The sequence below is a fragment of the Leptosomus discolor genome, chromosome 11 (assembly GCF_034619465.1).
Source record: "Leptosomus discolor isolate bLepDis1 chromosome 11, bLepDis1.hap2, whole genome shotgun sequence".
In the NCBI taxonomy this organism is placed as follows: Eukaryota; Metazoa; Chordata; class Aves; order Leptosomiformes; family Leptosomidae; genus Leptosomus; species Leptosomus discolor.
Genome location: NC_141401.1, coordinates 435649 through 451322, shown reverse-complemented (window position 1 = coordinate 451322; position 15674 = coordinate 435649). Strand labels below are relative to the sequence as shown.

Sequence of the window (15674 nt, the reverse complement as noted above, 5' to 3'; positions counted from 1 at the left end):
CCCCTGCCCCCGGCTGGGCCCAGCACTGGGGGGCTCATCTCTCCCACACCGGCTGGGGGTCCCTGGGGGAGCAGCAGGGCTGGGGGTCCCTGGGGGGAGTAGCAGGGCACTTTGCTGGCACCCTCCTGGAGCCCTGTTGCTCACTCCGCCCCATCCCCGAGCTACTTTGCCAGCCACGAAGTGAGCTGCAGGGGGACGAGGGCTTCTTTTTCCCTGCCCTCAGGAAGGGGGCAGCCTCTCCCACCCCCAGGACCCGCTCTGCCCGCTCCAGCACTGCCCTCGCTCCAGTGGAGGACAGTGAGCCGGTGCTTCCACGGTCGGACACAGTCCTGGGCACAGCTCCGGGGGCCTGTTTGCACCTTTATTAACAAAGCTCTCCACGTGTCTGTCCCTGATGGTGACTAATTTGCACCTTGTTAGCACTACAGTCCCCCACTTGCTGTTGTTATTTATTTTCCAGGTTCTGTCCCCTTGCTCTGTAACTGTATATACTGTTCACGGGAATAATACAAGTACGTGTATAAACCTGCTGCCCTCCGTGTGTCTGTGGGGTGACCGACGGCCTCCCCTGGTGAGGCCTTGCAGCTGGGGAGGGTCGGGCTTGGCTTTGAGCCGGGGCTGGGGGAAGCTGGGGCTGCCCTTTGTACACAGCACGAAGCACCAACACAGCCGTTACGCACAAACAGATGTAATGAACCCGTCCAGCCCTTCCCTGGGTTGTGTTCAGTGCTGGGGCAGCTGCAGCCCGGGCAGCGTCAGGTTCCAGCCCAGCTCCAGGGTGCGAGTTCAGGTCACCGGGGGCTAAACCCGGCCGGGTCCGGCCCTGGGGGGCTGCCTGCCCCGTCTGTGAGGGCAGAGGGGCTGGGGCTGGGGCTGGCAGCGGGCAGGGGGGAGCAGAGCTCGCCTGTGTCTTCCTCACCAATGGGGCTTTGGGGCCCTTGCGGCTCCAGTGCGCAGACGTAGGTGGTCCAGGGTCCGCACACCACCTCCTCTGCCCGCAGCCCCTCAGCCACCAGGTACTCCACGCGGCGGGGCCGGTCGGAGCTGGCGTTGTCCCCGTGTCCCAGCTGCCCGTATTTACCTGCAGACACACGGTCGTGCCACGATGTGGCCCAGGGGCCTTTGCCCTCGCACGGCGAGGGCTCCCTGGGCCTTTTTGGAGCGGGGGAGGGAGGAAATGTGAGAGCACCCCCGGCTGCAGCCAGGACCTCGTGGCCCTGCTCCGCTATGAGACCTCGCAGCGACAGAACAACTCGTTGCACATGTAACGGCGGCCAAGGAAGCAGAAACCAAAAGCTGGTCCTGGGGGTGTCACACCGCCCCAGAGCAAAGGCTCCACTTACCCCAGCCCCAGGTGTAGAGCTCGCCGCCTCCTGCCAACGGGACAGCACCCATCAGCCCCCCCCGTGGCGCAGGGGGCTGCCGGCCCCCAGCCTCTGCCCCGGTGGGTCCCGGTGAGCCCCCCACCAGCAGCAGCACCGAAAGCGGGGTGCAGGTGCCGCCCGCCACCCCGAGCCGGGCACTCACGTGTGACCACGGCCGTGTGCCGGGACCCGCAGCCGACCGCGCTGACCTCCAGGTCCTGCGGCAGGTCCAGCAGCGCCGGGAACGCCTGGATGGAAATGAACGCCGCGTCCTCGGCCGCCGCTTGCTCCTGGGGGGGCGTCAGCTCGGCGTCCCCTGGGAAGAGCCGACCCTCAGCCCCCGGGAGTGACTGGGCCCTGCCAGGCTTGACCTCCCCCAGCCCCAGCCCCACCCACCGCCCCCAGCCCCACCAGCAGCACCCTCACCTGCGCCCGTGTCCTCGTCCCGTGCCCGCTCCTCCGCCAGCGCCTTGGAGGGCAGAGCCAGCTGGCCAGACTCGTTCCAGCCCCACACATAGAGGTCTCCTGCCTCTGTCGGGGGAGAGCACCCAGCATCAGCCCTGAACCCCCGCGGTGGCACCAGCACCAACCGGCATGGCACAGCGCCGTGCCCCGGGCTGCCCCGGGACGAGGTCCTGCCAGGGCCTTACGCTGCCGCCGGCCGCCCCGACCACCCGCACCCGGCGTGGCCCCTCACCACTAACGCTGGCCGAATGCCACCCGCCGGCCGCCACCGCCTGCATCGGCACGCCGGCCAACGCCTCCACCAGCCGCGGCTCCGGTTCCAACTCCAGGGTCCCGTGGCCGAGCTGCCCATGCCTGTGGGGAGATGCACACAGACAGACAGATGGACAGACACCTCTGTGCCCCACTGCACTGCCCTGGCCCCTGTGAGCCCACCGCCCTGCCCCAGCCCCTCCTGCCCCTGCTGCTGCCCCTGCTGCTGCCCCCCAGGACCCCCAGCGTGGGGGCCCAGGGCCCAGCTCGCGGAGGGGGACGGAGGGTGCCCCTGTGCCCCGGTGACCAACACGTGCGACAAGGGTCTCTGTCGTTGTGCAATGGAGCGGCGAGGGACACAGCGCTGAATTAACGAACACGTCTGCAGTTCATGGGTCATCCAGTGGCTGCTGAGCTGATTTGGGCCGTGCTGAGCCGACAGCGCAGTGTTGACAATCAGTTTGGCCCCCAAGGCTGAAAGCAAAATCAGGGGAGCTGCCCCCCCCCCCCCCTCTCCGAGGGGGCCAAGAGCAGGACCAGAGCCCTAACAGCCCAGTTACAGACTGGGAGGGGCTGGTGGTGAGCAAATGGAATATAAGACTCCAGTGGCTTTAGTTGTCAAAGCTGCTGCAAAAGCAGAAGGAGCTGGAAGGGGCTGTAACGGCCAAACAAGGAGCTCAGCCACACACGGCAGCGGCGTCCTGGGGAGCATCAACGTGTTGGCACGGGAGGACAGAACCGGTGCTAATGCAACCACAAACACCAGGCAGACGTTTCGCTTTCCTTCACAGGGGCACCCACAGAAGACCCTGGCAAAGCACTGCACCCAGTGGGCTGAGTGTGGGGCTGGCTCCCAGCTGCGGGGGCTGGGGCCGACGGGCAGGGAAGAGCTCGCAGCACCGGGAAAGGGGCTCCAAGTGCTCCCTGCCCGAGCAGGCGAAGGCGACCACAGCCTGCAGTAAGGAAGGGGCTTCGAAGGCTTGAGCGGCCAGTGGCTGAGGAGCAGCCATTGTACAAAGGAGCTGTAATACTGCAGGACACGACAAGTCCCAGCCTTGTCAAATAACCAAAGCCTAAGCACAGCATTTAGCTTTTCTAAAAAAAAAAAAAAAAAAATGTTAACCCTAAAATACATGTTCACAAATGCAGACACCTTCCCTCTGAAGGGAAAGCAAGAAGGACAAGCTTATGCAGTGTCTGCCAAGCAACAACGCTGATTTAAACTGAGCTTTATGTTTGCTCTCAGGACCCGCTGGCCAAGACCCGCCCCCCACCCCAACCAGCAACAACCAGAGAATGGGGAACAAAACACTCCTGAGCCCATCAGAAACCCCTCGGGAGGGCGATGGGCCAGGTCACGCAGCTCTGCTGACCGACCGACAGGCGCTGCGGTTCTTGTCTTCCACACACAGCGAAGACGAACACGCAGCCCCTTGCACCCTGCGGGCAGTAACTCACAGCTGCTGCGCTCAGGGTGGAGTGTGCACGCGGCCCCCAACCCCACGGCTTTACCGAGCTGGGGGGGGGGGGGGGGGGGGCTCAAGGTGCGACGAGACCCAGCGATGCCTCAGCTGCGCCCAGAGAGGAGCCCTACCGTGCCAAGGCTGCAGCAGCCCATGGCCCCAGCGCCTCTTCGCAGCCCTGGGGCGGAGGCTGCATCGCCGTGGGGTTTAGCCCGCTGTGCCAGACCCAATGGCACCGGACGGGGCGGGAGCCCAGAACCGCTGCGGGGGCTGCGACGCTGCGTATGAGCGACACAGGCTGCAGCACGGGTAGGAACCGGCACCGTGTGCGGGCAAACGGGTCACCTCGGCCTCGGAGCCAAGGGAGAGGCAGGAATCCCCTGACGCGCTCCAGGCAGCAGAAACCACACGCTGCAGGGGAGGGACGGCCCAACGCTGTGCCCTCGGTCATCTCGGAAAGCATTGCTGGAAACAGGGCAGCCGGGGCAGCACGCGCAAAAGCAACACCAAAACTAACCAAAAACACCTTTAAGAGCCTAAACTGACGGAGGCCGCTGGTATTTATTGCACCCAAGTGCAACTGCTGGCCAGCGACACGGGCAGCCGGGAGCCAGATCCTGTTGCCAAGGGGTTGCTCCTCTCCCGCAGGGCAGCACCAGAGGGACCCTCTGCTGAAGTGTTAACAGCTGGGTGGTACCGACCCCCATCTCCGAAACAAACCAACTTTTGGTGGCGGGTTGGTGGTTTTGTGGTGTGTCACAGAGGAGCAGGGACAGAGGGAGCTGCATCGTGCACGGATTTGAAGCCACCGGGTGAAGGACGAGGCAGGGCACAGACACGGTGCCCACAGAAGGTTTGTGCTGAGCTCACGGACCAACCGCTGCAGCCAGGACCCAGCCGGGCTGACGGGGTGCAGCGCCTCGGCCTCACCGCAGCACCCGGAGAGCAGCCAAGAGGCTGGAAAGCCGACAGCCTAGCGAGTGCCTTGGAGAATAAAAACCTTTTAACTAGGGACAAGGGTGACCAGCCGCTTGCACATCACTGGCGCGACGGGCTTACGGAACAGTTGCCAAAACGTGTGGCGGTGTTACACGCGATACCGTGGTGGTGCGGGAAGAATTGACCTTTATCACCCCACACGTGTAGTGCCGGGTACCACGGGAGCAGTGCTGCAGGAGCAGACGGGAGGGTTACGTGCCTGGGTACCCCAAAAACCGCAGCAGACTCAGCCAGAAGGGACCGCAGGGACCTTGGTGGTCACGCAGAGAGACCCCCGTGTCTCGCAGCCCACCCTGACGGGGGCACAACCCAGAGGCCCTGCAGGAGCCACAGCCCCAGCACCCACAAGGAGTCAGGGCTGCCCGAGGGGGCACCCAGTGGGGCTGGCAGCGCCCTTCGGGGAGAGCACAGCAGGTGCATCAGCGATGACATACGAGGCTGAGATCGCCTAGTGACAGTGTGAGAAACGCCAAATTTGGGTCCGAGTGGGAAAATTGGAGCCGATAGGGAGCAGCATTGGGGATGACCCACTGGCCTGAAGATGTGGTGTGGGAGAGCCGAGGCAAGAGGGACAGACTTGCACAAGTGATCAGGGAGGGTAAGGAGGGACAGGCTTGCACCCCAACACCTCTGTCCCTGCTGCACCCTTTACCCGCCCGCTGCCCCCCAGCCCCAGGCAGTGTGGCAGGGTAAGGGGGGGTCAGACCTGCACCCCAACCCCAGGCAGCGCAGGAGGGCGGAGGGAAAGGAGGAGGGGGCTGTAACTCCACAGCAGTTGTACGTAACCAGACGGTTTCAGGGTTATTAACGGCAGCTCAACAATTAACGTGCAACGCCAGGACGAATCACAGGGTCACGGAGCGATGAGCCGCGTGTTTGCTGGCCAGCTTACCGATCCGGTGGTCACTTTATTACGTCATTTTACTGTGGGGACTGACCCATCAGCCTCCACAGCCCTGAACCAGCTTGTCTCAAGCCTGCAGCTAACAGGGGGGCCCAGACCCTGAGGTGCCCCCCTGCCCTGACACCCTCTCACCTGCATCCCGCGCAGTCCTCCCGTACGCCCCACACCCCCCTTATTCCCTCTGCGCCCCCCGCCCCGCACACTCACCAACCCTCCCCATCTTCCCAGACCTCTCCCCGTGTCCTGCACCTCCCGCCCTCCCTCCCAACCGCCCGGCAAACCCCCCGCCGCCCCCCGGTGCTCACCTCCCGCCGCCCCAGGCGTAGACCTCCCCGGCCTCGCCCAGCGCCAGGACGTGCTCGGTGCCCAGGGCCAGCCGCCGGGCGCGCACCCCCCCGGGCAGGGGGGCGAAGAAGGGCGCCCGCGGGGTGGCGAAGCCGCCGGGCAGCAGCGGCAGCGGCGGGGGGTGGCGGGGCCCCGGCGACAGCGCCCGGCTCCAAGCGGCCGGGCCCCCCCGCAGCGCCGCCGCCCGCGGCCAGGCCCGGGCCGCCGCCGGGCCCCGCAGCACCAGGTGCGTCTCCGAGGGCAGCGCCTCGGCCCAGCCCGGCAGCCGCCGCCGCAGCCCCGCGCTCTGCACCTCCAGCCCCGCGCCTGCCGCACCGGGGCCGTCAGCGCCCGGCCCGGCCCGGGGCGGGGAGGGACATCCCGGGGGGACCGGCACCGACGAGGGGGGGCCATCCCGGGGGACGGGGACAACCCGGGGGGACCGGCACCGCGGGGCTGGGGGCGGGGAGAGGGGGGACATCCCGGGGGACGGGGACATCCTGGGGGCACGTCCAGGGGCACAGGAGCATCGCGGGGGGATCGGCACCGCGGGGCGGGGGAGAGGGGGACATCCCGGGCGAACCGGCACCGCGGGGCTGGGGAAAGAGAGGGGCACATCCCGGGAGGACGGGGACAGCTCGGGGGGACATCCCGGGGGGACCGGCACCGCCGGGGGGGCGGGGCGACATCCCGGGGGATCCGGCACCGGGAGGGTGAACTGAGCATCCCAGGGAGAACCGGCGCCGTGGGGCTGGAGGGGTAGAACGGGACATCCCGGGGTGACCGGGGCCGTGGGGTCCCATCGCGGGGGTGCGGCGTCAGGGGAGAGGGCGGACCGGACAGGCCGAGGGACGCGGCGCGGAACGGGGACCCGCCGTGTCGGGGCAGCGGAGGGGGGAACCGGGCACCCGGCCGGCCCGGGAATCGGGGACGCGGCGCACCGGCCCCGGGGGGCGCTCACCGGTCTCCACGACCACGTAGCTCCAGGCGGGCCACACGCGCCGGATCCCCTCGGGGCCCGACTCCAGCCGCCGCGGCCCCGGGCCCGGCCCCGGTTCCCCCGCCGCTTCCTCGGTGCTGAAGCCGAACACGAGCCAGGCCCGGCGCGGCGCCGCCATGGCGGGGCGGGGCCTGCAGGGGGGCGGGGCCTGCAGGGGGGCGGGGCCTGCAGGGGGGCGGGGCTTGCAGGGGGGCGGGGCCTGCAGGGGGGGCGGGGCGGCGCAGGCAGGGGCAGAGGCCGGTGCGCGGTCCCAGAGCAGCTTTAGTGCGGTGTCACCGGGCGGGCCCGCCCCGCGCAGGGCCCCGGGCCCCGGGCCCCGGGCCGGCCCTCCCGATTAAGGCAGACGGTGGCAGAGGCAGCGGTGAGCCCCGGCCCCGGGGCGGCGGGCAGGAGCCCCGAGCGCAGCCCCCGCGGGCAGCCGGGCCCGGCCGGGGCAGCCATGGTGTGCGGGCAGCCACGGTGTGGGTGCGGGCAGCCCCCGCCGGGTCCTCACTCCTGGCCCGGGTTGGGCTGGATGAGGCCGTAGGCCACGGCCTGGGCCAGGCTCTCCTTGGCCGCCTGGGCCACGCGGGGCTTGTCCTGGTCCTTGGCGAGCACCGAGAGGATCTCCAGCATCTCGCTGGCCATGAGCTGCTCCGCCACCTCCCGCTCGGCCGCCACCATGTTCATCACCACCACGGCCCCGCGGTGCTGCAGCTCCGTGCTAGGGCTCAGCAGCAGGGCCTGCAGGATCTCCAGCCAGTGCACCGTCTAGGGGGAGGGAGCGGGACCACTCTCAGCACCGCCCCCCACGAGAGGGGGGCCAGCTCCCCGCAGCCCTGATGGCCCCCTCAATACCCCCAGCCCTGGCTCAGAGGCAGGCTCAGGTCAGGACAGGGCGCTCCAGCTCCCCGGGCACTCCAGGACAGCAGGTGCTGCCCCAGGGGGTCCCATATGCCCCCACCCCACCACTGGGCACTCACCACCTGGGGGATCCGCTTGCAGATGGGGGGGTGCAGGGCAGTCAGCATGGCCAGGGTCCCCGAGGCTGCCCGCCGCAGCTTCTCGTCGTCCTCCCCACTGTACAGGACCATCAGCTTCAGCCGGTCGCTGTCCTCAGCCAGGAACAGCTCCTGCACCTGCAGAGGAGGAGGGGGTGGGTGGGGGCGCGGGGCCGGGAGCCCAGTGCAGACCCCCAGCCCGCCCTGGCCCGGCCCTCACCTCCCTGCTCATGGCCATGTTGCACATGCACTCGGTGGCAGCCAGCCGGATCAGCTCGTGCTCCTCAAACATGTACCCCTCGATCATAGGCACCGCCTTCTCCTTCAGGATCTTCTGCCTGCGACGGGGGGTGCGTGAGTGCTCCCTGCCCAGGGCAGGACCCCTCTGGGCCAGCCAGGGACAGGACAGGCCCCCTCTCTCCCCCTGGCCCAGTCCAGCTGAGCCCACCGCCCCTACCGCAGTCTCTCGCTGATGCCAGCCAGGTTGGTTAATGCCATCAGCCCCTCAAAGTTCTCCAGGCTGGTGCGCTGAAGGTGCAGGAGGCTTACCAGGGGCCGGACCACCTCGTAGATCTGCGAAGACAGCAGTGCAGGGCTCAAACCCTGAGCGAGGGGCAGGGACTCTGCACCCTGTGGAGCAGGGGATGCAGAGAGCCCTGAGCCCTGGCTAAACGCAGAGTCACTCCCGTGGCCAGGCCCAGACCCTCGGGCCGTTGTGGGGAACACCAGGGGCCTGGCACTTCCCGCTCCCCAGGGAAGGGCAGTTCCCACGGTGCAGGAAGCCCCAGGGCTGCCGAGCCCTTTCCTGGCAGGCGAGGAGGAGCTGAAGCCCACCCCATCCCAGATGCTGCACCCAGGGCCTAGGGTGAGGCTGTGCCCACCGCTGCTCCCACGCGAGCCCCCAACGGCCCACGCAGGGCCCCTGCCCGGCAGAGCCGTCCCACAGCGGCGACACTCACCCGCTCTCCGGGAAATGCCATCTCCGGGTTGGAGGTGATGGTGATCTTTGCCAGGGCCTGGGCTGCCTTGGTCTGCCCCACCTCGGTGCCCTCCAGGGACAGCGGGATGAGAGCCTGCAGGCAGGGACACAGCAGCCAGGTCACAGGAGCCCCAGCTTCCCCAGAGACTCCTGTACGAGGGAGCCAGCACCAAACCACAGGCACCCCCCGCAGAGCCCCAGCCCTCCCCAGAGCCCCACGGCGTGGCGCAGGCCACCAGGGCCTGTCCCCTTACCTTGCCTCCTCCCTGCGCAACCACACCGCCCCGGTCCTCCGCCTCCTCCACCAGTGCCAGGAACACTCTAGGGACAACGGGGGAGTAGCTGGAGCACCCAGACACCCGCAGTGGGCCCAGGCTGCACCAGACTCCCAGACATCCCCTTTCTCCTCCCAGGAGCTGGCATTCACCACAGCCACAGCAGTTCACCAGCAGTTCACCAGCCGCCTCAGAACCCGGCTCCCTCCCTGACACCCCCTGGGCACGCCCGTACCTGGAGATCAGCTCCCGGCAGGAGTTGGTGAGCGCCAGGTTCTCGCTCTTCACCATGCACGCCAGAGCTGACACCACACCGGCCGTCAGCAGCTTCCGCACCCGGCGCTTCACAAAGTCCGGCTTGTCCTGGCCCGGGGGCAGGGTCACCGCTCGGCTCGGGGGCACCAGCCTGCCGCCACCCGCTGCGAGGTCTCCGGCCTCACCCCCGACGGCCCCAAGGACACCCCATCCCCCCTCAGGACCCCGGGCTCCGTCCCACCCGCACGCTCTCCTCCGGGGCCCTGCTCACCTTGGGGTGCTGCTCGGGAATGTGCTGCTTGGCGTACTTGGCCAGCTCCAGCATCTGGGGGTCGGGCTCCTCGTGGTCGTAGCTGTTGGTGCAGTTCACCAACGTGGAGGCAACGGCGTAGAGCACGCTCCTGTCCTCCGACTGCGGTGACAACGCGGCGCCCGTCACACCCAGCGCCACCGCGCCCTTCCACACCCCCAGCCCCGCAGCGGGAGCCCCGCCACCCCCTCCCCAGCGCCCCGCCGGCACCTTGGCCAGGTGGAACATGGCCTGCATCGCGGCCTTGTCCTCCACAAACTCCTCCTTGACGTCCGCGTCGAAGGTGAGGTAAGCCAGGCCCTCCACCGCCCAGCGCCGCGTCCCCGCGTCGATCGCCTCGTTGCAGAGCCACCTGGCAGAGACGCCCCGTGAGCCCAGGCCGGGGGTCACCCCGCCCGGCTCCCCCCCGGCCCGGCAGCGCTCACTTGCGGCATTGCTTGGCCAGCTTCATCGTGGAGCCCTCGGCGAACTGCTTCATGCTGAAGTCGGTGCCTCCGGCGGATCCCAGCTTGCAGAGCCCCTGCGGCGTCAGAGCAGGAGCGGCCACGGTCACCCCGAGAGCCCCCCCGCGCCGGGAGGGGACAGCACTGAGGACCCATGGGGCCACCTGAGGGCTCGGCCCGGCCGCTCCGCCCGCCCCGCCGCGCTCACCACCAGCGCCCGGATGCGGATGCTGTCCCTCTCGCTGCGCTTGTAGATCTCCTTGAGCAGGCTGACGCCGTTGGCGGTGATGAAGGAGGCGCGCTTGGCCTTGTCGGCGGCGTGGATCAGCGCCTCCACCGCGACCAGCTGGTGGGCCTCGCGAACGGAGGCGCAGAGGGACAGCACGCTGTCCATGATCCCCTCCAGCTCCAGCACCCTGTTCCCAGCCTCCGAGGGGCCCTGCAGCAGGCACGACACCGTCTGGATGGCCCGCAGCTTCCCAGCCAGCTCATGGCCCTCGAACCAGCTCCTGCAGGGGAGGACCACCAGGAAGGACGAGGCTGATCCCACCCTTCAGCCACACGCAGCTCCACCCGCTCAACCCCAGCACAGCACGCCTCTGGCACGTCTCCGCTCCGCTTTTATCACCAAGAGCGAAACGGTCTGGGGACAGGGGTGCTGCTACCCCCCCAGAAGGCTGCTGGCTGTACAAGACTGAGCCCCCCCCTCCCCCAGGGACACCCAGGCTCACCTCACGTAGTCCTCGCACAAGTGGTGGAAGTTCTCCCTCTCGGCATCGCACTTCAGGTCGTCGTAAAGCTTGCTCAGCAGGACCGAGGCGCTCATCCGGCTGTTCTCCGTCACGGGCAGGCTGCCCGGGGTGCCACACACTGTACTTCCCACCTCCAGGATCTTCTTCAGGCCTAGGAGAACACGAGGTCAGACAGCCCGGCGAGGAGCAAAACGGGCCAAGACATGCAGCACGCCGAGGCAGACGGGTGCCGTGCCCCAGCGGGACGCTGAGGGCCGTGCCGCTCACCCTGGTCAATCACCCAGAGGCTCAGGCTGTTGTTGGCCTCCTTCGGCGACGTCCTGGGCACCACCTTGATGAGCAGGTTCAGGGCGTTGTCCCGGCCGTGCGCAGAGGCCCCTTCCAGCGCCAGCAGCTCCAGCAGGTGCTTGATCAGCAGTTTCAGGTCCTTAGAGGAATCTTCCAGAAGAGACGGCGCCCAGCAGTCAGCACCCTGGGCACAGGCCTCAACCCTGCTGTGGTAAGGCTGGCAGGAGATGCCGCCGTGGCCAGGGGCTCCCGCCTCCCAGCTCGGCCTCGTGTTAACTCTGGAGCGGAGCGACGGCTCTGCGGCAGGTAGTAGTGACCAGGCGGGCAGCGGGAGGAGAACCCGCTGCAGCTCAGTGCCCTCCCCACCCCGCGCCAGCCCGCCGGGGCAGCCAGCACTCACCCAGCACCACCGCGTCCTCCTTGCCACGGAAGTCCTTCTGCAGCCCCTCCTTCAGGGAATCGAACATCACGTGCAGAAGGTTGCAGGCAGCCAGGGAAACCTGCTCGTGCTCCACACCCAGCACCGCGGAGAGACGAGGAGCGCCCAGCTCAGCCAGGATGGCTGCCGTCTGCGGGTACAAGCACAACCGTCTGCCTGAGACCTCAGGGAAGCCTTGGCGCTCCCCAGCACCCCACCGGGATCGCTCCCTGCCACAACAGGCCGGAGCTGACAGCCCAGAGCTGCCTGACACGCTTGGCAGCCTCCCTGACCCTGATTCCCCGGGGCCAGGCCCTGCCATGCAGGAGAGCTGGGCTACGGCGGGACGTACCCGGGAGCGGTGCCCAGAGCACAGCCCCGCCAGCGTGCGCAGGGCCGCCAGCATCAGGTCAGCCTTGGCCGTGTCGAGCAGCTCCGCCAGCAGCCGCACACCATCGCTCTGGAAGATCTTCTCTGCTCCGGCCTCCTCTCGCGCCAGCACGATCAGGTTCTGCGCAGCCTGGGAGAGGGGAGTCGCGCCCGGGTCACCCGCCCACCAGGACACAGCCCACCGTGTGCAGGGAACCTCCCCGGCAGCAGCCAGCCAGGCACCCAGTGCAGCCGCAGGCACCCGTCTCCTGTCCCCGGTCTTTGGGAGCACGTCCTACGGGCAGGGGGCCTGGCCTCCCCCGGGCAGCCCCATTCAGCCAGCGGCGCCGACCTGGGAACACTGTTCCTCCCCTCCTCGCCTTCCAGCCCAGCCGTGTTGCCCTCCGCTCCCCAGAGCTCAGACCTTCTGCTTCTTGTCCGCGTCCTTTTCTTCAGGATCCAGCAAGATCTGGAACATCTGCTCCACCTTTGAATCCGTGCAGGACATGGTCTTCATCTGAGGCAGAGCAGAAAGAGCAGCTCAGCCCTCACCGCTTCCCCGAGCCCACCACACCCCAGCGGGGGCCACGGCGGCCCCACCCGCTGCCAACCCGCTCACCTTCTCGTGCATGCTGCTCCCCAGGGCACGCAGGGCCTCCTGGAAGGCCTTGTTCTTGGGCTCCAGGCTCACGCACCGCTGCAGGTCACTGACAGCCTGGTCCAGGCGGCCCAGCTTCTGCAGCGCCTGGCTCCGGCGGAACAGAGCCTTCATGTCCCGGCCGTCGGCTTCAATGGCTGCGGGTGAGCGGGGGATCTATCGCAAAGGCCCTGGACCGCTCCGGTCTGCCCGGGCGGGCAGCACGCAGGGGCCAGTCGCCTGCCAGCCGCCGCTGCCGGTACCTTTAGACGCATCAGCCTCCGCCTTGGCATAGTCCTCCTGCGGGGAGAGCGAGTCAGCGAGAGGGGAACGCCCGGGGCGCTGCCCGTACTGGCCCAGCCTGCTGCGCCACTTTGGGGAGGAGAGCGGGGAAGGGGCTGGAGGGTTGAGGATGGGAGCAGCGTCACGAAGGACACCGAACTGGCCCAGCAGGACGTCCTGTCCCTCCCAGGGGGCAACCCTCGCAGGGTCCCCGAGGAGCCCTAGTGCCCCGGTGCTTTTCCCGATCTACTCGAGCCCCTGAGCTCCTTGTGCTCCCCCTCGCCTCAGAGATGTGGGAGACGTTGTGACTGCCCAGGGCGTACGCACAGCCCCGGCACGGGCGGGAGCGCCCTGCCCCGGCCCCGCCAGCCCACCCGGGTGGTGGGGCAGCACGGGACAGCGGGTCGGGCCCGGAGAAAAGGTGAGCGAACGCCCGGCGGCGCCCCGCCCGGGGCCCGGCAGCAGCTGGCCAAGGCGGAGCGGCCCGGGCGGGTTCCGGCGGGGCCCAGGGGGGGGTGCAGCCGCCCCGCACTCACCAGTTTGAGGTAGCAGGCGGCCCGGTTGCGGTGCAGCACGGCTCGCTCCGGCTCGGCGTCGCAGAGGCTCAGCGCCCGCGTGTAGGCGGCGAGGGCCGCGCCGTGGTCCCCCGCCTGGAAGAGCGCGTTGCCCCGCTCCCGCAGCTGCCCCGCCGTCACCTGCCGACGGGCACCGGCTGGGACGGGGGGGCCGGGCACGACCCTCCCCCTGCCACGGGCGGCTGCCCCGGGACAGCGCCCCCGGGTCAGGGCCCCGCCGCCGCCGCCGGCGGCAGCCCCAGGCACCGGCCCCTCGTCACACCGGGACCGGCAGCCGCCGCCCCCCCCGGCCCGGCCCGGCGCCCGCTCACCGCCTCCTCCATCGCGCCTCTCTCGCCGCGCCCCTGACGTCACCGCCGATCGCCCGGGGAACCCGGACGCCACCGCCCGTGTCACGTGACGAGGGCGGAAGGGGCGGGGCGCCTCCAGCGCCACCGTGCGGCCCGGCGGGGCCGGCACCGGCCACGTGCGACCTCGTGGGTGTGGGTGTGTGTGACACCTCCCGACCCCCCCCCCCCCCTCCGCCCGTCCACCCCCCCCCCCCGGTGCCCCGGGGCACCCCCGGACAGGGACCCGCGGCCCACCTCCCCCCGGGCCCCCCAACCCCGGGCCCCCCCTCAGCAGGCCCGGCTCAGGGGCGGCGGTGGGAGCCTCCCGGGGCCGCGGGGTGGGCGGGAGCGGGGCGGGCGGCCCACCGGGGGACCGCGGGGCGGGCGGCGGGCGCAGGACAGGAGGCGGCCGAGGCGGCAGCGCCGGGTCCAGTAGAAGTGGAAGAGATCGATGGCCATGAGGAGGAGGACGAGGAGCCCGTAGAGCCCCACGAAGGGCAGGGCCAGCGGGTTCCTGCGGGGGGGGGCACCTCAGGAGGGGGCGGCCATGACCAGCCGCCCCCCCCGCCCCGGCCCACTGGCACCCCTACGCCAGGGAGGGCCCGGCTGGGGACAGCTTTGGGCCCTGGGTGACACCACACCAGCCCCTGGGGCCATGCCACGAGCCCCTGCCGCCCCCTCCCACCTCCCAGGCATGGCAGCCCCGGCCCCGAGCAGCACGGCCAGGCGGCAGCCCCGCTCACCGGAGGAGGCCGGGGCCGGCCAGGCTGGAGACGTTCACACCGGTGAGGGCCTCCAGGGCCAGCTGGGAGCAGCAGGACTTGAGGGCGTGCGGGCTGGGGCGGCAGCAGTAGCGGTGGCCGGCCGGGTCGGTCAGCCGCGGGCAGTAGAAGCCAGGGTGGTAGCGGCCGTCGGGGCCCTCATAGCCCTCGCAGAGGTGCAGGTTCTGCACCGAGACTGCCGCGAGGAGCGGGCGCTTGGCGAGTGCTGGGGCTCAGCCCCCGCTGCGGGGGGCTGCACGGGTGTGCTCTGGGCTGCGCCCCTGCGCCGAGGCGAGGGGGCATGCCGGCAGCCGGCGCGGTGCCGGTGGTATGGGCTGCCAGCTCCAGCCGGGTAGCCCTTGCAGGGATGCTGTGGAGCAGAGCCTGCCCCAGCTGGGCTGGGAGCGCCCTGGCCCCATGGGGCCTCACCACCGTGGCATGGGAGCCCCCTGTCTCGGTCCCTGGGGTGGGCTTCAGCCCGACAGCCAGCAGCGGCTGAGCACGGCCCCACCAGCGTTGCCTGCTGGTGGCCCTGGCCCCATGTGTGCTGTGACCTCCAGTGCTCACCATCACCCGGGCAAGGGCAAACGCAGGTGAGGAGTGTGATGGCAGCAGAGGGGAGGGGAAAGGCCCCGGGGACAGCAGGCCAGCCCCCGATCTCCCGTGCTCAACCCCCTCCCCGTTCGCCACCACCCCACAGACGGCTGCAGTGGGACCAGCCCCGGCATCACCACACCAGCGCCACCATCCCCAGTGCAGACCACCGCCACCCGGCACAGAGCCCCCCAGCCTCCATCTGGGACCATCGGGGAGCAGCCCACAAGGGACAAGGCCCCAGCAGGGAGGGGGAGGACAGGTTCAGGAGCAGGAGGGGCAGGAGCGGGGCCGTACCTGTCCCGAGGAGGCCGGGGCACACAGCCGTGGCAAGGAGCAGCCGGAGCAGGAGCCCACCCAGCATCTTCCTGGCTAACCCTGGGCAGAGGCAGCTCTGGCTCCGGCGGAGGTAGAAACCACAGCCCCTCCTGCTCCCGCCTCCATCGCGGCCCATCAAGAGCCGCTTGGAGCCATTAGAGCCTCCTGCACTCGCTGCCCGCTCCGCAGGGACCGGGGCGGGAGGAGGGAGCATCACTAATGAGCTTCTCGGGGGCCAAGTGCGGGATGAGAGGCGCCTTCCCCACCCCGCAGCAGGGTCCACGGGCCCCGGTTGGGCATCTCAGCCTGTCTGCGGATCCTGGTGTGGCAGGCAAGGG

The 15674-nt window shown here is 69.5% G+C and overlaps 2 protein-coding genes across 2 annotated transcripts; both read right to left on the bottom strand.

Moving 5' to 3' along the window:
• Positions 1-791: 791 nt before the first annotated feature.
• Positions 792-6889, bottom strand: RCCD1 (RCC1 domain containing 1). The gene is made up of 7 exons (XM_086471769.1): positions 6733-6889; positions 5753-6098; positions 2062-2183; positions 1791-1895; positions 1528-1680; positions 1344-1373; positions 792-1081 (listed from the first exon to the last, which is right to left on the bottom strand). Exons 1-7 carry the CDS (start codon positions 6887-6889, stop codon positions 792-794), a joined length of 1203 nt encoding a protein of 400 aa, XP_086327895.1.
• Positions 6890-7260: 371 nt separating this feature from the next.
• On the bottom strand, positions 7261-12348 carry UNC45A (unc-45 myosin chaperone A). The gene is made up of 16 exons (XM_086471470.1): positions 12265-12348; positions 11824-11991; positions 11454-11622; positions 11033-11203; positions 10745-10916; positions 10222-10522; positions 9996-10090; positions 9781-9922; positions 9532-9672; positions 9241-9368; positions 8985-9051; positions 8711-8824; positions 8209-8324; positions 7972-8089; positions 7734-7889; positions 7261-7521 (listed from the first exon to the last, which is right to left on the bottom strand). The coding sequence occupies exons 1-16, from the start codon at positions 12346-12348 to the stop codon at positions 7261-7263; spliced, it is 2403 nt and encodes an 800-aa protein (XP_086327596.1).
• Positions 12349-15674: the final 3326 nt, after the last annotated feature.

What these genes read in the sequence shown, in the direction of transcription:
- RCCD1 (XM_086471769.1), bottom strand. Translation starts at nt 6,889, where the DNA reads ATGGCGGCGCCGCGCCGGGCCTGGCTCGTGTTCGGCTTCAGCACCGAG. An exon ending in CTACGTGGTCGTGGAGACCG is followed by an intron (nt 6,099 to 6,732) that starts GTGAGCGCCCCC and finishes CCGGTGCGGCAG; the next exon opens with GCGCGGGGCTGGAGGTGCAG. An exon ending in GGACGAGGACACGGGCGCAG is followed by an intron (nt 1,681 to 1,790) that starts GTGAGGGTGCTG and finishes GGCTCTTCCCAG; the next exon opens with GGGACGCCGAGCTGACGCCC.
- UNC45A (XM_086471470.1), bottom strand. Translation starts at nt 12,348, where the DNA reads ATGTCCTGCACGGATTCAAAGGTGGAGCAGATGTTCCAGATCTTGCTG. An exon ending in CCATGTTCCACCTGGCCAAG is followed by an intron (nt 9,673 to 9,780) that starts GTGCCGGCGGGG and finishes TTGTCACCGCAG; the next exon opens with TCGGAGGACAGGAGCGTGCT. An exon ending in TGGCATTTCCCGGAGAGCGG is followed by an intron (nt 8,325 to 8,710) that starts GTGAGTGTCGCC and finishes CTGTCTTCGCAG; the next exon opens with ATCTACGAGGTGGTCCGGCC.